This window comes from Schistocerca piceifrons, chromosome 4 (genome assembly GCF_021461385.2).
Source record: "Schistocerca piceifrons isolate TAMUIC-IGC-003096 chromosome 4, iqSchPice1.1, whole genome shotgun sequence".
In the NCBI taxonomy this organism is placed as follows: Eukaryota; Metazoa; Arthropoda; class Insecta; order Orthoptera; family Acrididae; genus Schistocerca; species Schistocerca piceifrons.
The window spans coordinates 148,623,597-148,645,451 of NC_060141.1; the positions used below are offsets into that span (position 1 = coordinate 148,623,597).

The 21,855-nt window shown below is 40.9% G+C and overlaps 1 protein-coding gene across 2 annotated transcripts in view; it reads left to right on the forward strand.

Annotated features, from left to right (window-relative positions):
* Positions 1-21,855, forward strand: part of LOC124794826 (probable Dol-P-Man:Man(7)GlcNAc(2)-PP-Dol alpha-1,6-mannosyltransferase) — a 174,903-nt gene that overhangs the window by 110,122 nt on the left and 42,926 nt on the right. For both annotated transcript variants that reach the window (XM_047258488.1, XM_047258489.1), the window contains exon 7: positions 18,009-18,235. In XM_047258488.1, the coding sequence (XP_047114444.1) occupies positions 18,009-18,235 (227 nt within the window). The remainder of the gene's footprint in view (positions 1-18,008; positions 18,236-21,855) is intronic.

Consider the following 21,855-nt stretch of genomic DNA (forward strand, 5'->3'; position numbering starts at 1 on the left):
CCCTCTGCCTCTCCTCCCTCCCCCTCTGCCTCTCCACCCTCTGCCTCTCCTCCCTCCCCCTCTGCCTCTCCCCCCTCCCATGCTGCCTCTCCCCCTCACTCTCCCACTCCCCCCTCCCATGCTGCCTCTCCCCCTCACTCTCCCACGCCCCCCTATCTGCATCACCCTTCCTCTCCCTCCCTCACTCCCCCTCTCTCTCTCCGTTTCCCCCTCTCTCTCCCTTTCCCCCTCTCTCTCTCTCCTTTTCCCCCCTCTCTCCCTTTCCCCCTCTCTCTCCCTTTCCCCCTCTCTCTCCCTTTCCCCCTCTCTCTCCCTTTCCCCCTCTCTCTCCCTTTCCCCCTCTCTCTCCCTTTCCCCCCTCTCTCCCTTTCCCCCCTCTCTCCCTTTCCCCCCTCTCTCCCCTTTCCCCCTCTCTCACCCTTTCCCCCCTCTCTCCCTTTCCCCCCTCTCTCTCCCTTTCCCCCCTCTCTCTCCCTTTCCCCACTCTCCCCCCTTTCCCCCTCTCTCTCCCTTTCCCCCCTCTCCCCCCTTCCCCCCTTCCCCCCTCTCCCCGCTTCCCCCCTCTCTCTCCCTTTCCCCCCTCTCTCCCCTTCCCCCCTCTCTCCCCTTCCCCCCTCTCTTTTCTCCCCCTCTATTCTCTCCCCTCTTTCCCCTTTCCCCCCTCTCACCCCTCTCTCCCATCCCCTCTCCCCCTTCCCCCCTTTCTCCCCATCTCTCCCGTCTCTCCCATCCCCTCTCCCCCTCCCCCCTTTCTCCCCATCTCTCCCCTCCCCCCTTTTTCCCAATCTCTCCGCTCCCCCCCCTCTCCCCATCTCTCCCCTCCCCCCTCTCTCCCCATCTCTCTCCTCCCCCCTCTCTCCCCATCTCTCTCCTCCCCCCTCTCTCCCCATCTCTCTCCTCCCCCCTCTCTCCCCCTCTCTCTCCTCCCCCCTCTCTCCCCATCTCTCTCCTCCCCCCTCTCTCCCCATCTCTCTCCTCCCCCCTCTCTCCCCATCTTTTCCCTTCCCCCCTCTCTCCCCATCTCTCCCCTCCCCCCTCTCTCCCCATCTCTCCCCTCCCCCTCTCTCCCCATCTCTCCCCTCCCCCTCTCTCCCCATCTCTCCCCTCCCCCTCTCTCCCCATCTCTCCTCTCCCCCTCTCTCCCCATCTCTCCTCTCCCCCTCTCTCCCTCCTCCCATGCTGCTTCTCCCCCTCTCTCCCTCCTCCCATGCTGCTTCTCCCCCTCACTCTCCCACTCCCCCCTCTCTGCAACCACCTGCCTCTCCCCCTCTCCCTCCCTCACTCCTCCAATCTCTCCCCTCCCCCTCTCTCCCTCCCCCTCTCTCCCTCCCCCTCCCCCTCTACCCCTCTCTCCCTCCCCCCTCTCTCCCTCCCCCTCTACCCTCTCTCCTTCCCCCCTCTACCCCTCTCTCCCTCCCCCTCCCTCTCTCTCAAATTGTTATTAACTTTTTCAGAATGATTAGTTGCAATAAGTTAATCATAAAATCCTAACATTTAACTTCATTATTAAACCTGAATCACAAAATCAGCAGTTCTGTTTTCTTTTATACATGAACCATAGGTATTTTGCACTGATGGTCAATTTATGTTCTTAAATAGTGACATTTTGGTCTAATTTTTCAATTTATTTTATTACTGTAGATGTTGCTTTGCTTTGAAAATCGAGTAACCTTTGTAAGTTTTTCCTTCCTTTGGCTCAATTATCGTACAGATCAGTATGCTAAAGAAATCATTTGTTTGACAGCAGTTACTTTTCTTTGTGACACACATAATTAGAAAGCTGTTTTTATTGTACCATGCCCATACTTTATGACCTGCATTTCTTCAAATATTCATTTATTTGTGTTTTGTTATCTGATTTTATCTGATTATTGACCATCTGCCTTAAGCAAGATTAAGCGTTTCTCAAACCTTTTTAGGAGACATGCGGGAATTACTCATCAACTTCTCACCTTTTCAACACATATGTCAGCCTGCTGACTTCATTTCTCCTGTTTCTCCCCATTTTCATTTATACATATATTTTGATACTTCTTTCTCCATTTTCTCTTCGTCAGCCTACTGACCTCATTATTTACCTTTAGATTTGGTGTGATCCTCACACCACTTCAACACATCTCCTTTAATTAATATTAAAACGCTTTGGCTTGCCTCTAATGGCACCACATTGTATCTCTCTTTACCTTCAGACAACCTTTCTCCCAACTGGAAATTATTAATCCATGCAGAGTCTATTGGTTCAGATTTTAGGAAATTCCAGCTTTAATAATTTCTCTTAATGCAAAGTGTTCTGTGTTCTTAGGTACTAACCCTTTTTACAGATCTTATTTATTGCTTATTTACTTTAGCCATGCTTTTTCTGTTATTGGTGCTCAAAAGTTACTCATTGTTATTTTAACCTTTAGAATTTCCTCCTGCAATTTACTTGTCACATTCTTTTGTAAGTCATCATTTGGTTATCGTCATGTTCGAGAATCATTATGATTCACTAGGAAGACATTACAGACTAATAGCATATGTACAGCATGAAGACATATATTACTTACTTACTATCATAGGACAGAAGAAGGGAATGAAACTTGAAAGGGATAAAGTTTCATCCAGCTGGGACCACACAGTACGACAAACCATCTATCCGCCAAAGAGTGGCAGGCTCCTACAGTAGCTACTTGCTGGCCTTTTTAAACTGCTTCAGATCTACAATATTTTGTAGACCTAGTTCTTTCTTACTCTTTGGGTATTCCAAACGGTATGTGTTTGTATGAGGTTTACTTATTACCCTGAATGGTCCTTGATAAACATGCATAAAGTTCTTTGTTTCCACTGAAATTTTCTTAGATTTTTCTTTAGTTTTGACCAACACTAGCTCACCAATGCTAAAACTAGTGGGGAAGCTTTTGCATAATGCCTCCTTTTTCTGTCCAAGGCTCTTTTATATATGTTTGCCCTAGCTTGTTCCTTCTTCTCATCTAAAGAGCTCTGAGTTAGGTCTGGAAAATCAACAGTGCTTGAAATGATAATATGTGGTTCCTGATTAAACATTAGTTTACAAGGAGCAAAGCCTGTGGCATCGTGTTTAAGATTATTGATAATTTCTTCAAAATTTTTTATATGATCGGCCCAAGTGAAATGCTTTGTGGCACCGTAAGTTCTACACAGTCTGCTTAACTCAAGCACAACTCTTCTGCTCATATTCCCCTGCGAAAGATATGCTGAGATCCTTATTCGGCAAATTATGCTCTTTTCAAGACATACCTTAAATTTTTCAGATACAAATTGAGGGCCATTATCTGATAGGATATTCTTTGACTTGCCAACCTTTACAAAATACAGGGCTATTACAAATGATCGAAGCGATTTCATAAATTCACTGTAGCTCCATTCATTGACATATGGTCACAACACACTACAGATACATAGAAAAACTCAAAAAGTTTTGTTCGGCTGATGCCACACTTCAGGTTTCTGTCGCCAGAGCGCTCGAGAGCGCAATGAGACAAAATGGAGACAGGAGCCGAGAAAGCGTATCTCGTGCTTGAAATGCACTCACATCAGTCAGTCATAACAGTGCAACGACACTTCAGGACGAAGTTCAACAAAGATCCACCAACTGCCAACGCCATTCGGCGATGCTATGCGCAGTTTAAAGCTTCTGGATGCCTCTGTAAGGGGAAATCAATGGGTCGGCCTGCAGTGAGCGAAGAAACGGTTGAACGCGTGCGGGCAAGTTTCACGCGTAGCCCGCGGAAGTCGACGAATAAAGCAAGCAGGGAGCTAAACGTACCACAGCCGTCGGTTTGGAAAATCTTATGGAAAAGGCTAAAGCAGAAGCCTTACCGTTTACAATTGCTAGAAGTCCTGACACCCGATGACAAAGTCAAACGCTTTGAATTTTCGGCGCGGTTGCAACAGCTCATGGAAGAGGATGCGTTCAGTGCGAAACTTGTTTTCAGTGATGAAGCAACATTTTTTCTTAATGGTGAAGTGAACAGACACAATGTGCGAATCTGGGCAGTAGAGAATCCTCACGCATTCGTGCAGCAAATTCGCAATTCACCAAAAGTTAACGTGTTTTGTGCATTATCACGGTTTAAAGTTTACGGCCCCTTTTTCTTCTGCGTAAAAAACGTTACAGGACAAGTGTATCTGGACATGCTGGAAAACTGGCTGATGCCACAACTGGAGACCGACAGCACCGACTTCATCTTTCAACAGGATGGTGCTCCACCGCACTTCCATCATGATGTTCGGCATTTCTTAAACAGGAGATTGGAAAACCGATGGATCGGTCATGGTGGAGATCATGATTAGCAATTTATGTCATGGCCTCCACGCTCTCCCGACTTAACCCCATACGATTTCTTTCTGTGGGGTTATGTGAAAGATTCAGTGTTTAAACCTCCTCTACCAAGAAACGTGCCAGAACTGCGAGCTCGCATCAACGATGCTTTCGAACTCATTGATGGGGACATACTGCGCCGAGTGTGGGAGGAACTTGATTATCGGCTTGATGTCTGCTGACTCACTAAAGGGGCGCATATCGAACATTTGTGAATGCCTAAAAAAACTTTTTGAGTTTTTGTATGTGTGTGCAAAGCATTGTGAAAATATCTCAAATAATAAAGTTATTGTAGAGCTGTGAAATCGCTTCAATCATTTGTAATAATCCTGTAGTCCTTTTCTATCTTCTCTACAAGCATTTTGGCAGTAACTCTCTTTATCGGATACAGTTCGATGTGAGTCACCATAAAAATATGGGTACATCCTCGTTTAGATGTTGGGAGGGGTTCAAAAAGATCGGCTGCACATAATCCAGCGGTTCATTCAGTTCTACATGGTGCATATCTCCCTGCACTATACTATTCACCACATGTACCTTTTGAAAAGTAACACAGGATGCTAGACGTCTTGCTACTCTATGATGAGTGTTATCAAAAATGACTTTCTCACTTAATTTAGCAATGCATTTCTTGGCCCCAAAATTGCCATATCATAGATGCATGTAATCTATTGGCAGACCCACATGTTGTGAAGGAAAACATATTTTCCTTTTTGCTGAATCTAACTTTCTTCTTTAGAATAAAATTCCTTTATGTAAGCAATAGTATTGTGCTGCTTTTGGATGATTAAGAACTCCTAAATGGCTTTTGACTAACCTTAACTGATCGTCATCGTTTTGCTCCCGTCTTAAGTTTTTAAATATTTTCTGCAAGGCATTCTCCTCCTTGATCTCATGTATGGTCAACATTCTTACTTCATTCCTATCTGCTAAGGGAATTTCTGATTCCCTGCATAACTCAGCACTTACTGATAGCCTATCTGTCACCAGATTGTTATAGCTCTATTATGAGAGCGTTTGAAAAGTCCGTGCAAAGTCTTAGGGATGGTACCACCGGCACATATTGAGGTCATGTTTAGTTAGTGGCATCTTTGGAAAGAACGCACATCAAGTTTCAGCCATATTGGTGTATTTCTTTGTGTTTGGCATTCGTGTGAATCAAGGAAGTCGAGCGATTGTCAAAAAATGGATGAAAAAGAATTTCATGTGGTGATTAAACATTACTTTATTGAAGGCAGAGCATCAGGAGACTAAAGAGAAGCTTGATAAACATTATGGTGACCCTACACCTACAGTTATAACAACTTGTAAATGGTTTCAAAATTCTCGGAGTGGCTGCATGGGCACACCCTGTGGAGGTTACGACTCCAGAAATCATTGATAAAATCCATGATATTGTGATGGATGACAGATGAGTTAAGGTGTGTGAGATTGCGAGTGCTGTGGGCATCTTGAATGAACAGGTACATAATATTTTGCTTAAACATTTGGACATGACAAAGCTATCCACAAGGTGGGTTCCGCAATTGCTCACGCTTGACCAAAAACAGAATAGTGTGAAGTGTACAAGGATGGTTTGCAGCTGTTCAGGAAGAATCTGCAGGACTTGAAGCATCGTTTCGTCACTGTGGATGAAACATGGATACATTACTAAACTCCTGAGACCAAACAACAATCTAAACAATGAGTTACCAAGGGAGAATCTGCACCAAAAAAGGCAAAGACCATTCCTTCGTGCGGAAAGGTTATGGCGACTGTCTTTTGGGATTCACAAGGGATAATCCTCATCGACTATCTGGAAAAGGGTAACACTATTGCAGGTGCATATTATTCATAATTATTGGACTGTTTGAAAACTGAACTGCAAGAAAAACTCCGGCATTTGGACCGCAAAAAATTCTTTTTCCATCACGACAATGCACCAGCACACACCTCAGCAGTTGTGGTCGCAAAATCAATGGAAATAGGATTCCAACTTATTTCACTTCCCCCCTATTCTCCAGACTTGGCTCCCTCAAACTACTATTTGTTCCCCAATTTGAAGAAATGGCTGGCAGGACAAAGATTTTATTCAAACAAGGAGGGGATTGCAGCAACTAATAGCTATTTTGCAGACTTGGACAATTCCTATTATTTGGAAGGGATCAACAAATTAGAACAGTGTTGGATGAAGTGTATAAGTCTAAAAGGAGACTATGTCGAAAAATAAAAAAGCTTTAACCCAAACAAGTAAGTAGTTTTTATTTTTGCACGGACTTTTCAAATGCCGCTCGTATTTATTGGGTTCATATTGTGCTGTAATTAGAACTTTCTAGCATTAATATAACAGATACTTAATCTACTACAAATAAGGACATTTTTGTTCAAAATTTAGTTTTCAGTAAATTTCTCGAAAACTATTAGAGGTAGCTTAGTTGGATTACATAGTTAATGTTTTTATACTAAACTGAAGCTTCATATAGATTTTCATATTTCTTTGTCTAATATTTAGCACCTTCAGTTTTTCATAAAAACATGAATTCAGACTAAAATTATGTTCCAATCAACTTGATACTTTTACCAGTTAATTTTGACATACATTTGCACATTCTGAGGAATTTTTCGCTTCCTAGCTTTGTTATTTAGTGCCAATTTTTTTTTCTTGAAACCATGTATTTAGGGAAAGGTATTCATCTTATCAATCAGAGATTTGACAGTTTAAACATTAATATACTAAAGCACATGCTCACAAAATTAGGAAAAGCAACTTTAACTTTTAATTTCATTCTTAAATTATGGTGCAATACTTCTGTGCTATGCACAGATGCGCTATGGTGGTGTGATGCTAGTAGCAGTGAACTGGGGTAAGTCCTGGCACACTCACTTGCCTCTGTATCTCTCAAATGATAAAGTGCTTGTTTTGCCACAACTCTGTGACAATATTTGTGACAGTAACCACTTTTTGTTGATTTTGCAATTTCCCTACTACAACATGATGGCAAATTACCACATTGCCAGTTGTATGCCTCTACTGTCATCTTTTTGCCCTGATCTATCCGACTGTATTCATGAGGTTGTGGGAGGTGTCTCGAATGTATTCACCCGGGCCATTGGAACTGCTGTTCCCCTTTCTGCAAGCTGCCCTCTGCCACTGGCCATTGCCACGATGGAGTAAAAACATTGCAACACCTATTCGAGGTCACCAAAGAGTGCTCTAACGTCTCAAGTGACATCCTTCACAGACCACTCAACTCACTTTTAAGCAACTTTGCACTACTGCTTGCTATTTCATTAAACACGGTAAGGAGGAATGCTGGGAGTGGTATGTCTCTTCTCTGGGAACATATACCTCTTCATACATGGTTCATACCAAGCTCTGTAGCTTCTGCCTCCCCCTCCCCTCCCCCCCCTCCCCCAAAGATCAACACTTCTGGACTCCCCCCCCCCCCCCTCCCTGCCCCAAAGATCAACAACTGTACCAGGTCTCGTCATTTACGTTTTCAGACACATCCGTTGTTGTTGAACACCAAGCGACCCACTTCAAGACAGTGTCTGTGTCCTCTTCTTACCTGTCTACCTTTTGATTGCTTAAATGTCAAGTTGAAGACATCTCTGTATTTTTCAGTCCCCTGCCTTGCCAAATTGTATAACGAACCTTACACTGACTGGGAATTGCGTCAGTTTATTGCCTTGTCACAGTGTACTGTCCTAGGCCCTGATTCAATTCATGATCAGATGATTCAGCATCTGAATGTTACTCACAGGCTCCTGCTACTCACAGTCTTCAACCATATTGGTTGGGAGGTGCCTTCTGTGCACAATGGTGAGATAGTATTATCATGTTAGATAGTATGATCATGTTCAGTAAGCCAGATGGAAACCCAACTTCTGTCAACACCTACTGACCAATTGGCCTCACCAGTGTGCTTTGAAAATTGCTTGAAAGATTGTTGCTTGCCAGTTATCCTGAGTTCTTGAATCTTGGACCTTTTTGTCTCCCTATCATGGAATTTTTTGGAAGGAGCCTTTCACAACTGACCATCTTATTAGGTTGAAAATGGCAGTCCAGCAGGCTTTTTCTCAACACCAACACCACATTGCAGTCTCTTTTTAAATCTACATAAGGCATATGACATTGCTTGTCAGCATCATTTTTATTTATCTTCCATCACTTGGGCTGTTGAGTCTCTCTATTGGATTTTATTTACCAGCTTTTATTCCACTGGTTATTCTTGATTAGGACTGGTACACCATTAAGCTAATCACGGGTCTAGGAGAACGGCATCCTACAGGGCTCCATGCCATCAATAGGCTAGTGATCTCTGTTGGGCCACTGGTGAGCCCTGCACTATATATTGATAACTTTTACATTTGGTATAGCTCCCAGTCTGTAGCCTTGACTGAGTGCCAACTCCAGTGTGCCATCCAGAGGGCCTCCACTTGGACCCTTTTCCATGGCTTCCAGTTCTCTCCTGGAAATATTGGTCATGCATTTCTGTCATCATACAGCAGTCCATACCCAGAACTCTTTTTGGGAACCCATCACCAGGATGTCATTGCACAGTCTTGATTTCTGGAATGACTCTTTGACAAAAAGCTAACTTGGCTGCCCCATATTTGTCAGCTAAACACTAGCTACATGCAGAAGCTAGGCACACTCTTCTTCCTTGCCCAGTCTGTTGTGGTGAAGATTGCACTATGCTCCCCTGTAGATACTGGGCTGTGGTATCATCCCAACTGGATAATGGTTGCCAAGGTTATGGCTCTACAGCACCTTCCCCTTGAAAATGTTGGCACCATACTTTAATTGTGGACTAAGACTGGCCTCTGGTGCCTTCCAGACTAGTCCGGTAGACAGTCTGCTTGCTGAAGCAGGAATCTACCCTCTTCAGTTTTGGAAGCACCAACTCTTGCTCACTTATGCTCCATCCGACAATTTCCTACTCATGCACCTAATCACATTCTTTTTGCGTACTTGGGACATCGACTCCCTGATACCTGCCCTCGGGCAGAATTATGAGATGAAGTGCACCTCCAGGTTTGCTGCCAGGACCTCTGCCTAATTTCCATAGAATGTACGGCCTGTGTTTTCCCCATGTTTGATAGTTATCATCCCTTGCATGCTAAAATGCTGCTTCCATAGTTAGCTTAGTAAGGTCTTCAGTCTTGTTTATATGCTTGTTTACCACTAAACACCCCAACTGTATGGTGATTTGTTATCCTTATTCAATCCATTATTTATATTCTGCCAAGGACTTTCTGCAACCAAGTTTTAAAAGTCATGATTATAAAAGACTAACACAAATTATTACAGGATGAAATGTCTTGAAGAAGCTAAACTGGGAATATGTTTTGGATTCTGGACAACACTGACGCTGTGATTTACAATAAAAGATAGGTTGAACAAAGGCAAACCCACATTTGTAGCATATGTACATTTAGAAAAATTTTTTGGCATTGTTGACTGGCTTACAGTCTTGGGAAGAGAACTGATGTGCAATAATTGTCCACACAACTGTTTGTCTTTCACTAACGTAATTACTGTATTCACAAGTTTGGGCATGATCTTTTGTGCCAAGTGACCATGCATAAAGTATATCCATTCTTATTACAACTGCATGATTACTTTGCAGTTCACACATAAATGTTTGGCAGAGAATGCATAGAACTACTCTCAGACTATTTCTCAACATTTCCACTCCCGAGTGGCATGTGAGGAAAAATGAAATAAATCTCTCCAGCTCTGATTTTATAACATTAGCCATTTCTCCAAATGTAGTTAGGTGTCAACAAAATATTTTGGTGTTCTAAGAAAGTTGGTGACTGAAATTTTGTGAAAATATCCGCTGCTACAAAAAAAGCTGTTGTTTTAAAGATTGCTGCTCCAACTTGCTTATGATATCTGTTACAGTGTAGCCCCTATTTCATGATAATATAAGATGAGCTGCCCTTCTTGAACTTTTCAATGTCTTCCAACAGTAAGATGAGCTGCCCTTCTTGAACTTTTCAATGTCTTCCAACAGTCCTATCTGATAAGGATCCAACACTATGCGCCAATACTCCAAAGAGGACAGACAAGTAAGGAGTAGGCAGTGTCTTGAGTAGATTTGTTGCATGTTCTAAGTGTTTTGCCAATGAAACAGTCTTCAGTTCCCCTTCCTCACATATTCTAGGTTGATAATTCGAATTTTAGTAGTCTGTAATTGTAATCACTAGGTACAAAATTGAATCAACAACCTTAAAATTTGTGTGATTTATCATGTAACTGATATTTAACTGATTTTGTTTTAGTACTCATGTGGGGGACCCCACACTTCTTATTGTTCAGTGTTAATTACCACTTTTCACATCATGCAGAAATCTTGTGCAAATCACTTTATAATTTATTTTGATTTTCTAATGTCTTTACTAGGTGGTAAATACATCATCATCTGCAAAACTTTAAGAGGGCTGCTGTTCTAAATTGTGTATATAGATTAAGAACAACAGGGGGCCTATAACACTTTCCTAGGAAATCCCAGATATAACTTTACTACAGTTACTGTTACTTGTAACATTTCTGACAGGAAATCATGAATCCAGTTATACAGAAGACACTCAAACCTCCAGCTGCCAGTGAATCAGACCGGTACCACACTCCAGTACAGTATAGGTTATGTTATGTGCTGTCGTTCAGGAGAATGGTAATTAATAAGTAATACCTGATCTACAGAGAACGTGAAACACACAACTGTGAGTGTTGTGTCATGTAGAGCTCCTGTGGGGAAGTCAGTAGAGTGTTAGTTTGTCATACCAAGCATCCTGGGCTCGAGCCTTGGTCATCCCAGTTTTTGCACTCTAGTACATGTGACAAGTAAAAGCATTGTAACTCTTCAGGCTTTCCCGGCGATCTAATGACATCTTGGGTTGTCGGGTGTTCTGCCGGATATCAGCGTCGTACTTGCACGATATTTCGGTCACGTAGCTCATGATCTTCATCAGGTGTGACCTCAGACTGCTCCTCGAGTGGACCAGGTCCACTCGAGGAGCAGTTTCAGGTCGCACCTGATGAAGGTCACGAGCTACGTGACCGAAATATCGTGCAAGTACGACGCTGATATCCGGCAGAACACCCGACAACCCAAGATGTCAGTAAAAGCATTGCTTGGAGTTTATAGCCAAGTTCTATTGGCAGTCCGCTTTTGCTTCATTTATTTGAAAGTAACAAACCTATGGACTACATTTGAAGCCTCACAGAATAAACATAAAAAATTGTAACAGGAGAATGAAGAAACAATTGCATCACTCATGTGGAAGTATTAATAGTGATAACAATAATAATAATAATAATAATAGTGATATTATAAGAGGAAGAAGAAGAATATAATTATTACTGTTAATACTTCCACAGGTGTGATGCAATTGTTTCTTTATTCTTTTGTTCTGATTGTGTGAGTTTATTCTGTGAAATGGCAGATGTACACTGTGGAATTGCTACTTTCAAATAAATGAAGCCAAAGCAGACCACCAATGGAACATTGCTATAAACTCCAAACAGTCCTTTTACATGTCAGGAATATGTTGTCCCACATAAGAGTTTCACACAGGATGCTTGCTACAACAAACTAACACTCTACCAACTTCCCCAGTGGAGTTCTACATGGCAGACACTCACTCCCTGTTATGTTGTTGTTGTGGTTTTTCCTGTGTAGTGCCAGGGTTACTTATTACTCACTGTCAACGCATGTTCTCCTGAACAACAGCACATAGCTTCAATTATATCACAGTTTTAGTTGAAATTCTTTCAATATACAACATTTTGTATCGATCTGACTGACTGATGTCTGGAGTTTCGATTGTGAGATGATACTCCATGGGCATACCATTTGATTAGAAGTCACTTACAAGGAACAGTGTCAAAATCCTTCTAGAAGTGTAGAATTGATTCAAGGTCCCCTTTCAATAGTTGTCATTACTGTGTGTGAATACAGAGCCACTAGTGTTTCACAAGAATAATATTTTCTGAATTCTTGCTGGTAGTGTGTCAACAGATTACTTTCTTTAAGATATTTTGTAATGTTGGAATGCAGTACATGTTTCAAAATCCTACTACAAATCAAAGTCAGTGGTAGAAGTCTATAAATCAGTGAATTATTTCTACTATCTGAAGATCTTAACATTGTTTACCAGGTACATAATGTATAAGCAACAATTGTCCTGTAAATGGTATCAAGGTTTCACCTATGACTGCTGTTTCACTTATATGTCCTGCACAAAATTTCTTATCCATTAGATCCAATATTTTTCTTATGACTTACAAGTTTTATCATGATAATTAACTGACATTTGTAAAATGAATGCAACAGAAAAGTAACTGTAAATGATTTCTGCTCATATCTGTAAGCAAAATGTTGATTTCTTGAACAGAATATTTGCGCTGCAACAATCTTTTGCTGAAGCTTCCAGGCAGATTAAAACTTTGTGCTCTAACAAGACTTAAAACTGGAGTGTTTGCCTTTCACAGGCAAGGGGTTTACTGCGTGAGCTATCCAAGCACCACTAACAACCATACCTCACAGTTTTACTTCTGTCAGTAATTCATCTCCTTCTTTCCAAACTTCACAAAAGTTCTCCTGCATACATTGCAGAAATAGCACTCCTCGAAGAAAGGATGTAGAAAAACAGTTTATCCATCACCTAAAGGACTGTTTCGACAAAGAATCTTCACTCTGCAACTGAGAGCATGCTGAAACTTCCTGGCAGATGGTAGACTGAAATAGTGTGCCAGTTGGTATTTCAGTGTGGGATCTTTGCCTTTCGTGGGCAAGTGCTTTACCAACTGAAGTATCCAAGCTTGATCAACTCTCCATCACAGAGGTATTAACAGAAGTAAAGCTTTGAGGGTAGGTTGAGACTCTCAAGCAGTAGAGAACTTGTCTGCCAAAGGCAAATGTCCTAGGTTCGTGTCCCCATCTGGCACACAGTTTTGATTTGCCAGGAAGTTTCACATCAGCCCACACTTCACCACAAAGTGAAAATTCATTCTGGAAATCTTCTATTGCCAGTTGTTCTACTAGTCCAATGCACATAAATTTCTGTTGATTCAGTAACAGTATATTGCAAAACTGGATTGTTTTAAAATCATTATTATCTGTAGGAAGTAAGAAATTACTATTGGCGTTTTCTTGACCAGCGAACACAGTCCCTTTCAGATGACTTCCAGTAACCTCATACATGAGTCTTTCAATAAGACCATAGAAAACCCAAGAGATGGTACTTATAGTATCTAAAGGGTTTGCTTGTATCAGGTGTCTTCTGTCACTGGAGGGCTGGTAATGTTGCAACATCATACATCATGTGTTTTCATTGTCCCAACTGACTGAAGCACCAAGCTGACATTTATTTCACTAAATGGAAAAAAGTGAATCTCGAGCATTGATTAAACACTTCTATTTAAAATGCCTAATACTAAAACAGATCAAAACTGAGTTGGATGGAGTTCACAGCACATCTGCTCCTGTTTTTGCAACTGTTTACAAATGACTTTAAATATGGTCACACATCCAAAAAAAGAGGATCAACACTTGGGACGTCCAATGGAAGTGACCACCCTTGAAATGATTGACAAAAGGCACTGTATGCTTTTGAGTGATCAACAAATCAAAGCACAAGAAATAGTTGAGACCACAGGCCTATCACAGGGTATAGGGCTTTCAATTTTTCATGAAAAATTGAGCATGAAAAAAATCTAGACAAGATCAGTACTGTGTCTGCTTCCAGTGGACAGTGAATGCAACCATGTGCTCAATGCTGAGGTTGTTTTGGGCCTTTTCTGTCAAACTTCTGCTGTGTTTCTGCATCAACAAGTGACTGTGGACAAAAAAAAGGATACACTATTACACTCCAGGAACTACGGTACAATCAAAAGCGTCGGTTTTCAGGTGAACAGGCTCCAAAGAAAGCAAAGACAGTGAAATCGACTAGCAAGGTGACAGCAGACAGCCACAGTTTTTTGGGATGCATGTGGAGTCATCTACATCAATTGTCTGAAAAAAAGGACAAACAATAACTGGAGAATATTATGTTTTGTTACTGCGCTGGTTGAATGAAGAAATCAATGAAAATGTCTTCATTTGAGGAAGAAAGGAAGGTCCTCTTCCATTGTGACAGTGCACAGGTGCACACCTGCACAGTTTCAATGGCAAAAGTTATGTAATCAAAGTTAAAGTTATTGCAACATCCAATTTCCAAACTTGAAAAAATTGATTGGTGCTTGATGGTTCACTTTGCCCAAATAGAGGCCTGTTTTGCAGACCTACTGAAATCCTACTTTTTGGACAGCTTGAAAAGTTGGAGCAATGCTTGGAAAAGTGTATAGAGTTAAAATGGCATTATATTGAAAAATAAAAAAAAGAAAGAAATTCCCAAAATAATAGTTCTTTCTTTTTCAACATACTTACTGAACAATCCTCACGCCACACACAAGTTGGTGGTGATTGATTTATATCTGCACCAGAATCTCTGATGTTCCTACTATTACCACCACCATAATCATCATTGTCATCAAAAATGTTGGTATCCTACATTTAATATATCCTGAAATCCACAAGTTGATGGTACGGGATACATTTGAACTAAAATCATTTATGATATCACTTTACTCGCTGTTCATAACATTATAAAATAATCAGTCAGCTTCATGATTCTATATCACAACATTGAAATTTCGTAATTATTAGTAATAAATAATGATATGAATATAATAGAGGGAAACATTCCATGTGGGAAAAATATATCTAGAAACAAAGAAGCTGTAACTTACCAAACGAAAGCGATGGTACGTTGATAGAGACAATAAAAACAATAAAAAACACACACACAAATTTCAAGCTTTAGCAACCCAAGGTTGCTTTATCAGGAAAGAGGGAGGAAGGAGAGGGAAAGACGAAAGGATGTGGGTTTTAAGGGAGAGGTTAAGGAGTCATTCCAATCCCGGGAGCGGAAAGACTTACCTTAGGGGGAAAAAAGGACAGGTATACACGTGCGCGCGCGCGCGCACACACACACACACACACACACACACACACACACACACCACACACACACACACACACACACACAGGCAGACATATGTAAATGCCAAGTAATTTATTTCAAATAACATTTTGCAAAAATAAATGAAAATCAGTAAAACAAAATGTTATTCCTGCTCTTATGTTAACCCCGTATCAGCATAATCAAGAAATACAAATTCATGCACAGAAATGCAAGAAACCCACAGGCAAGCAAGACTACAAGGTGATTTTTTCCACCATGTTCAAACTCTAGGGACTGATCGATGAGAGGATATGGGACAAAAAATGTCTAATGAACTTACGTCTGGAAATGCACAGTTTCCATGCTAGAGACCATTTATTCAGTCATACATTGTTACAGAGACTGTGGTCTAGTATATGCTATACCATGCAGACACAGTTATAGTATGTGTTGAAAATGGTTTCTATGTGCCTCAATGCATTCGTGTACGTGCCATAGCATGTTCTGTCTCACAAGGTCACATTAGCCAGGATGCATCCAAACAGTGTCAAAGGCAGCATGAATACACTGCTCCAGTGTCTCCACATCTGGAAATGGCTCTGCATACGAGATATTTTTGAGATGGCCCCATAACCAGAAATTGCACAGGTTGAGATCTGGTGAATGAGCAGGCCATGCATCTGGACGTTAATGGTGAAGTGGGCTAGGGCACCATTATGTAGCATCCACATAACTGTTTGAAACATCAATGGCACTTCTTCCAGCAGGAGAGGCAAAGTTACCCACAAGAAATGCTGATAGTTTGGCCTGTTAGGCGACGTGGAAGGAAGCCTGATCCCAAAATACGGTCGCCGGTTATCTCGGCCCATACATTCCGGCTGCATTGATGCTGATGATTTGCAGTCACCATACCATTGGGGTTCTGTGTACTATTCCACAGGTGACTGCTATGAAAGTTGAAGATACTACTCCTCGTAAAGGTGACCTCATCTGTGAATATTATGGATGGCACAAATCCCAGAATAGTGGTTGCCTGGTGAAGTAACCAGTGACAAAACTGCTCCCGATGTGGAAAGTCTGTCGCTAGTAAAGTCCTGCACAAGCTGTAAGTGATAAGGGTAATAACAATTGTCATGGAGAATGTTCCACACTGTCATCTGGCTTACTCTGTACTGGCAGGCCAATTGCCTGGTACCGACATGGCAGTCACCTTTCACTGTGTTAATCACATTTTCCTCCAGGTCTGGTGTCTGAACATTTCGGGTATGTCCTTTATGATTTCCTGCTTCCTGAAACGATCGTGTGTCAGACAAACGGCAAAACACTGTTGCAAACTTTGAATGCTGTGGTTGTTGTCAGTGGGTATAGGTCTCCTGATACAACCTTGCTGCTTGCCGCCTGTTACCATTTGCCTTTCCGTAAGTGAACACCGTATTGGCAAGCTCTCGATTTGAATACTGAGCCATTATGTACATGCTGTATCACATCCACTACAAGGTGAGTCAGCAAGAGAAGTGAACTGGACACAACATTACCAATTACTATGGGAGAAGAGGGTGCTAGGAAATGATGTATGAGGAACAGTACCATCCTCTAGGAGAAAACCATGCATACTGTTACTGTGGCTACATGGTACAGCACGTATTAGGCCGAAGTCTCTGTAACAAAGTATGATTGAATAAATGGTCTCTAGCAAGGAAACCATGCATTTCCGGAGATAAATTCATTAAACCTTTTTTTTTTTTTTTTCCATATCCTCTCATAGATCAATCCGTAGAGTTTGTACAAGGTGGAAAATTTACCCTATATGAGATGCCACAAGTATGACAGAGACTCAGCTGATATCATCTCACATAGCCAAGTTTTAATCTACAGGCCATGTGGCTTGTAGGTGGTACATTTTGTCAACAAGTCACACTTGTCTCTCATTTGCATTGGAAACTCCTCATCTAAAGAGACTAGAGCATAGGGCTACTGGCATTTACCTGACATCTTGCATGAGAAATGGCTTTGTCCATCAGTGACCATGTGGTAGTCAACATGTTAAAGGAGCCCACATTAAATGGACTTACCTCTAAAAAAATAGGGTATTAAAATAATGCTTGAATGTGCATTTATGGATATGAGAAATATAATCTGAGCAATAAGGCACCCTTTTCACATGAAAGTTTCCATCTGTGTGGCCAGTCAGAGAATGTAAAGATATGGACCTCGTATGATAAAATACTGCATTTTTCATCCAATAAGATAGTTACAAGCTTTAGAATTTCATATAAAAGTAAAGATAATGTGATGACATTATAAAAAAGATAAGGTATAGGACAACTCCCTGGAATACATTTGAAAGTGGGGAAATTTCAAAGAGTTGACAAGCTATGATAGACTTTTGGGAGGTGGTAGTAATTATTTACACACTGAGTAAAAAGTTGTTTTTTTGTCTACACAAAAGACATTAAGTAATATTTGCAAGGAATAAAAAGATCCTTGAAACTACATCTATGCCTAATTTTCTATGCTGGAGGATTGAATTTGGATCAGAAAATCAGTGTAAATGAATGTAGATTGATTAGTACAGTGCAATGACAGTGTGTCGTCACATTTGGCAGTTACACAATAAACAAACTAAAATATGTATTTTTGAGAATTTAACAATATTCCTTAATCATAATTTCAGACATCACCTTTTCTGTGGTATTTCTACTCTGCAATTCCACGAGCAATGGCATTTTCTGTTTTTCTTGTTCCTATAGGAGCGTATTATGATGAGAGGGTCAGGAAGCTAATATTGCCTGCCATAGTTTTTGTCTTCCTTTTCTCTTTTCTTCCCCACAAGGAACTGAGATTCATAATATATGTGTTTCCTTTTCTGAACATTGCAGCAGCTAGTGCATGTCACAGGATGTAAGTAATGATACTTTAATTCTGCTTTGCTTTTACTGTAAAGATATATTATAGTCTGACAAATAGATTTTTAATTATTCATTTGTTGCAGTTTTACAGTTTTGAAAGAGGTGTGCTTTAACTGCCTTTTAAAATATGTTAGTGTTGGTTATATGTTTAAGATTTGTTTGTACAGTTTGATTAACTGATAAAAACATTGTTTAGAGCTTTTTATTTATTTCTTCTGGTAAATGTGGATTAAATCTGGATCTCATCCTACCTATTGTTTGTAAAATAATGTTCATATTTTTTACAATTTTGATCTCCAAGAAATGTTTCCATTGGCGAGGACTAAACGTACAAATGAGTAATAGGTAGCTACGAGGGTTGTTTTTTAAGTAAGGGCCGTTTTTATTTTTAAAAAAAAGATACAAATACTTTTGTTAAAAAAACTTTTATTTTCTGATTCTACACACTTTTACCTATTTTTCTACATAGTTGCCTTGTTTATTTAAGCACTTGTCATACCGTACAACTAAGTTTTTAATTCCCTCTTCAAAGAATTCGGCCGCCTGCTCCAACAGCCAAGAGTTCACGGCCGCTTTCACTTCATCGTCGTCATTGAAGCGCTGCCCGCCAAGATGGTGTTTTAGGTACCGGAAAAGGTGAAAATCGCTAGGAGCAAGGTCGGGGCTGTATGGTGCATGGTCCAAAACTTCCCAGCCAAAAGAATCAATCAAATCCCGAGTCTTTTGAGAGGTGTGAGGCCTAGCATTATCGTGCAGGAGCAAAACTCCTTTTGTCAGCATGCGGTGCCTTTTGTTTTGAATTGCTCTGCAGAGCTTCTTTAGAGTTGCACAGTAGGCATCTGAGTTGATTGTCATTCCTCATGGCATAAAGTCCACTAGCAAAACACCGCGCCGGTTCGAGAACACAGTTGCCACAATCTTGCGCTTTGACATCGTCTGTTTGGCTTTGACATTGACGGGTGAGGTTGTGTGTCGCCATTCCATCGATTGTCGCTTGCTTTCGGGAGTGATATGGGATACCCATGTTTCATCTCCAGTGGCAATTTGACTCAACATATCATCCCCTTCTTCCTCGTAACGAATCAAAAAGTCCAATGAAGTGGCAAATCTCTTCCCTTTGTGGTCCTCCGTGAGGAGTCTGGGTACCCACCGAGAAAACAGTTTCTTAAAGTTTAGGTTTTCGGACACAATTTTGTACAAAAGCGATCTTGAAACTTGTGGAAATTCCAAAGAAAGAGTGGAAATTGTGAATCTTCTGTCCTCACGAATCTTTGTTTCGACTGCAGCCTCCAAATCATCAGTGATCACATAGGGCCGGCCTGAGCGTTCTTCGTCATGGATGTTTTGACGGCAATTTTTAAACGCACTTTACCTTCACTCATTGCATTCAAGCCATAAACTTCTGTTAACTGACGATGAATTTCTGCAGCTGATAGGCTTCTCGCAGTCAAAAAACATATCACTGACCGTATCTCACACGCGGCGGGCGATTTAATAATTGTAAACATTATAAAGTAGCACAGTGATGCGTACACGTCAGCTACAGAGCTGCAACTTGCATCAGTGTGAACGGGAAGGATACCAGCAATTGGTGCGGTGGCTTGTTGCGGCGTCCGCGCAAACTACGGGACTATACGCGCGAACAGCCCTTACATAAAAAACAACCCTCGTATGATACATTTTCTGCTTCACACTGGTGACAAAAATACAAGCAAATAACGTATTAATGACATTCTCTTTGCAATATGCTTGTTCCACTTTGCCTGGAAGTCAATATTTGTCCCCAAAATTTTGCATTTGCTACACTGCACTGTAGAATTATCATCTATGTTTAATGTGACTGCATTATTTATCATCAGTAAGCTGTCATTAATGGTGTTTTTTTTTTTTTTTTTTTTTTTTTCGTCCATTGTTACTGTATTTTATGCTGACCAGTTGTGAACATTCTGGAGTGTTTCATCTGATTTCTCTACCATGTTTCCGGTACTTAATCTGTGCTTACAATGCTGCTGTCTTTTTCTCCATGTTTAACAGGGTTTGGAAATTTGTTGATGTATAAAAAGGTCAGTCATGTTCTTATGATACAAGCCTCAAGACCTCCTACATTTATGTGTTTTGTATCTGATAAATGTGTTGCGAAACAAACTTCATTTGAGACCTGTTCTGTCTGCACTCCATACCCAATTTTATTCATCATGTGCTGCTGCGTCTATTCCTAATTATTCAAGCTTCTTTGGCAAAATTACGTGGTGAAGAGTGCCAAAGGCCTCAGGTAGATCTGAATGTATGCATTTAACAGAGTCATCATCATCTAGTGCAAGTACAATACAGTATTTGTAAATTCTACTACTTTAGAAACCAGTCTGTGGGAGTATCCCTCAGAAGTCTGAGAGTTTTGGTCTGCCAAGGAAATAACAGTTGCTGTTTGCCCTGAAAGTAGTGTTGAAAAGTTTCATGCTTTGTTCACAACAATGGATAGTTCTAAGTGGTGCAAGGATCAATGCATATTCAAGACTGAGACATGCTTAAAACAACCCATCCCATGTTGAGACCAGGCAGCATATTCTGAAGTATGACATCACTACTTAAACAAAATGCTCAAAAATATGTTCTATTTCGTGTAAGAATCAAACAATGGAAAATCCAGCATGGAATTTACAGTATTATGGAAAGGATAGTTGCAACTCGCCATATAGCAGAGATGCTGAATAGCAGATAGGCACTACAAAAAGACTATCACAAAATAAACTTTTGTCCAACAAGGCCTTTGTCAAAAATAGAAAACACACACACAGAATAGCAACTACCCTTTTCATAATATCATTTCATTTAAGAGACTTCCGTCCTCCCTATAGCCCTAATGTTATCTAATGTGACATCACCTTTAAGTGAAAGCTTCAGCAGACATGAAAATAATGTACTCCTCTGCCAGTAGAAACTTACAAAAGAGACTCAGTGAATGGAAAGATTCTATAGTTGGCCAAAATTCTAAAAATTCTGGAACTGAGTTATAGATATTTCTTAGCAGTATTTCGATCAGTTTCCTTTGTAATGGCCATCAGTTGTAAGAACAGTGTATTTTTGGGCCTACGTAACAAAAGGCAACAGTTCAAAGTGATTTACATCTACACCTATACTCTACGAACCATTGCAAAGTACGTGATGGAGGGCGTCCGATTGAACTGGTTGTTAGAGATTATTCCTGTTCCATTCACATATGGAGCATGCAAAAAATGATTGACTGAATGCCTCTGTGTGTGGTGTAATTGATCTAATCTTATTCTCACAACCCCTGCAGGAGTGATATGTAGGGGGTCACAATATGTTCTAAGTTTCTGCAACAGATCAGTGTCGCAGATAGTGGATGGTAGTTTTGTGGGTCCCAATCCGTCTTGTAGATGGTTGTTGCCTATGCTTTCTTCCAACCACTGGCCACCATTTTTTGTTTGAGGGATCTAAGATAGATTATAGTCAGAAGAGGAGCTAACGCACCCAAAAATTCAATATAGAATCCAATAGAAATTCCATTGGGATGCGAAGCTTTGTTCAGTTTTAACAGTTTCAGCTGTTTCCCGACATTAATGACAATAATACTGGTTTCACTCCTCTTTT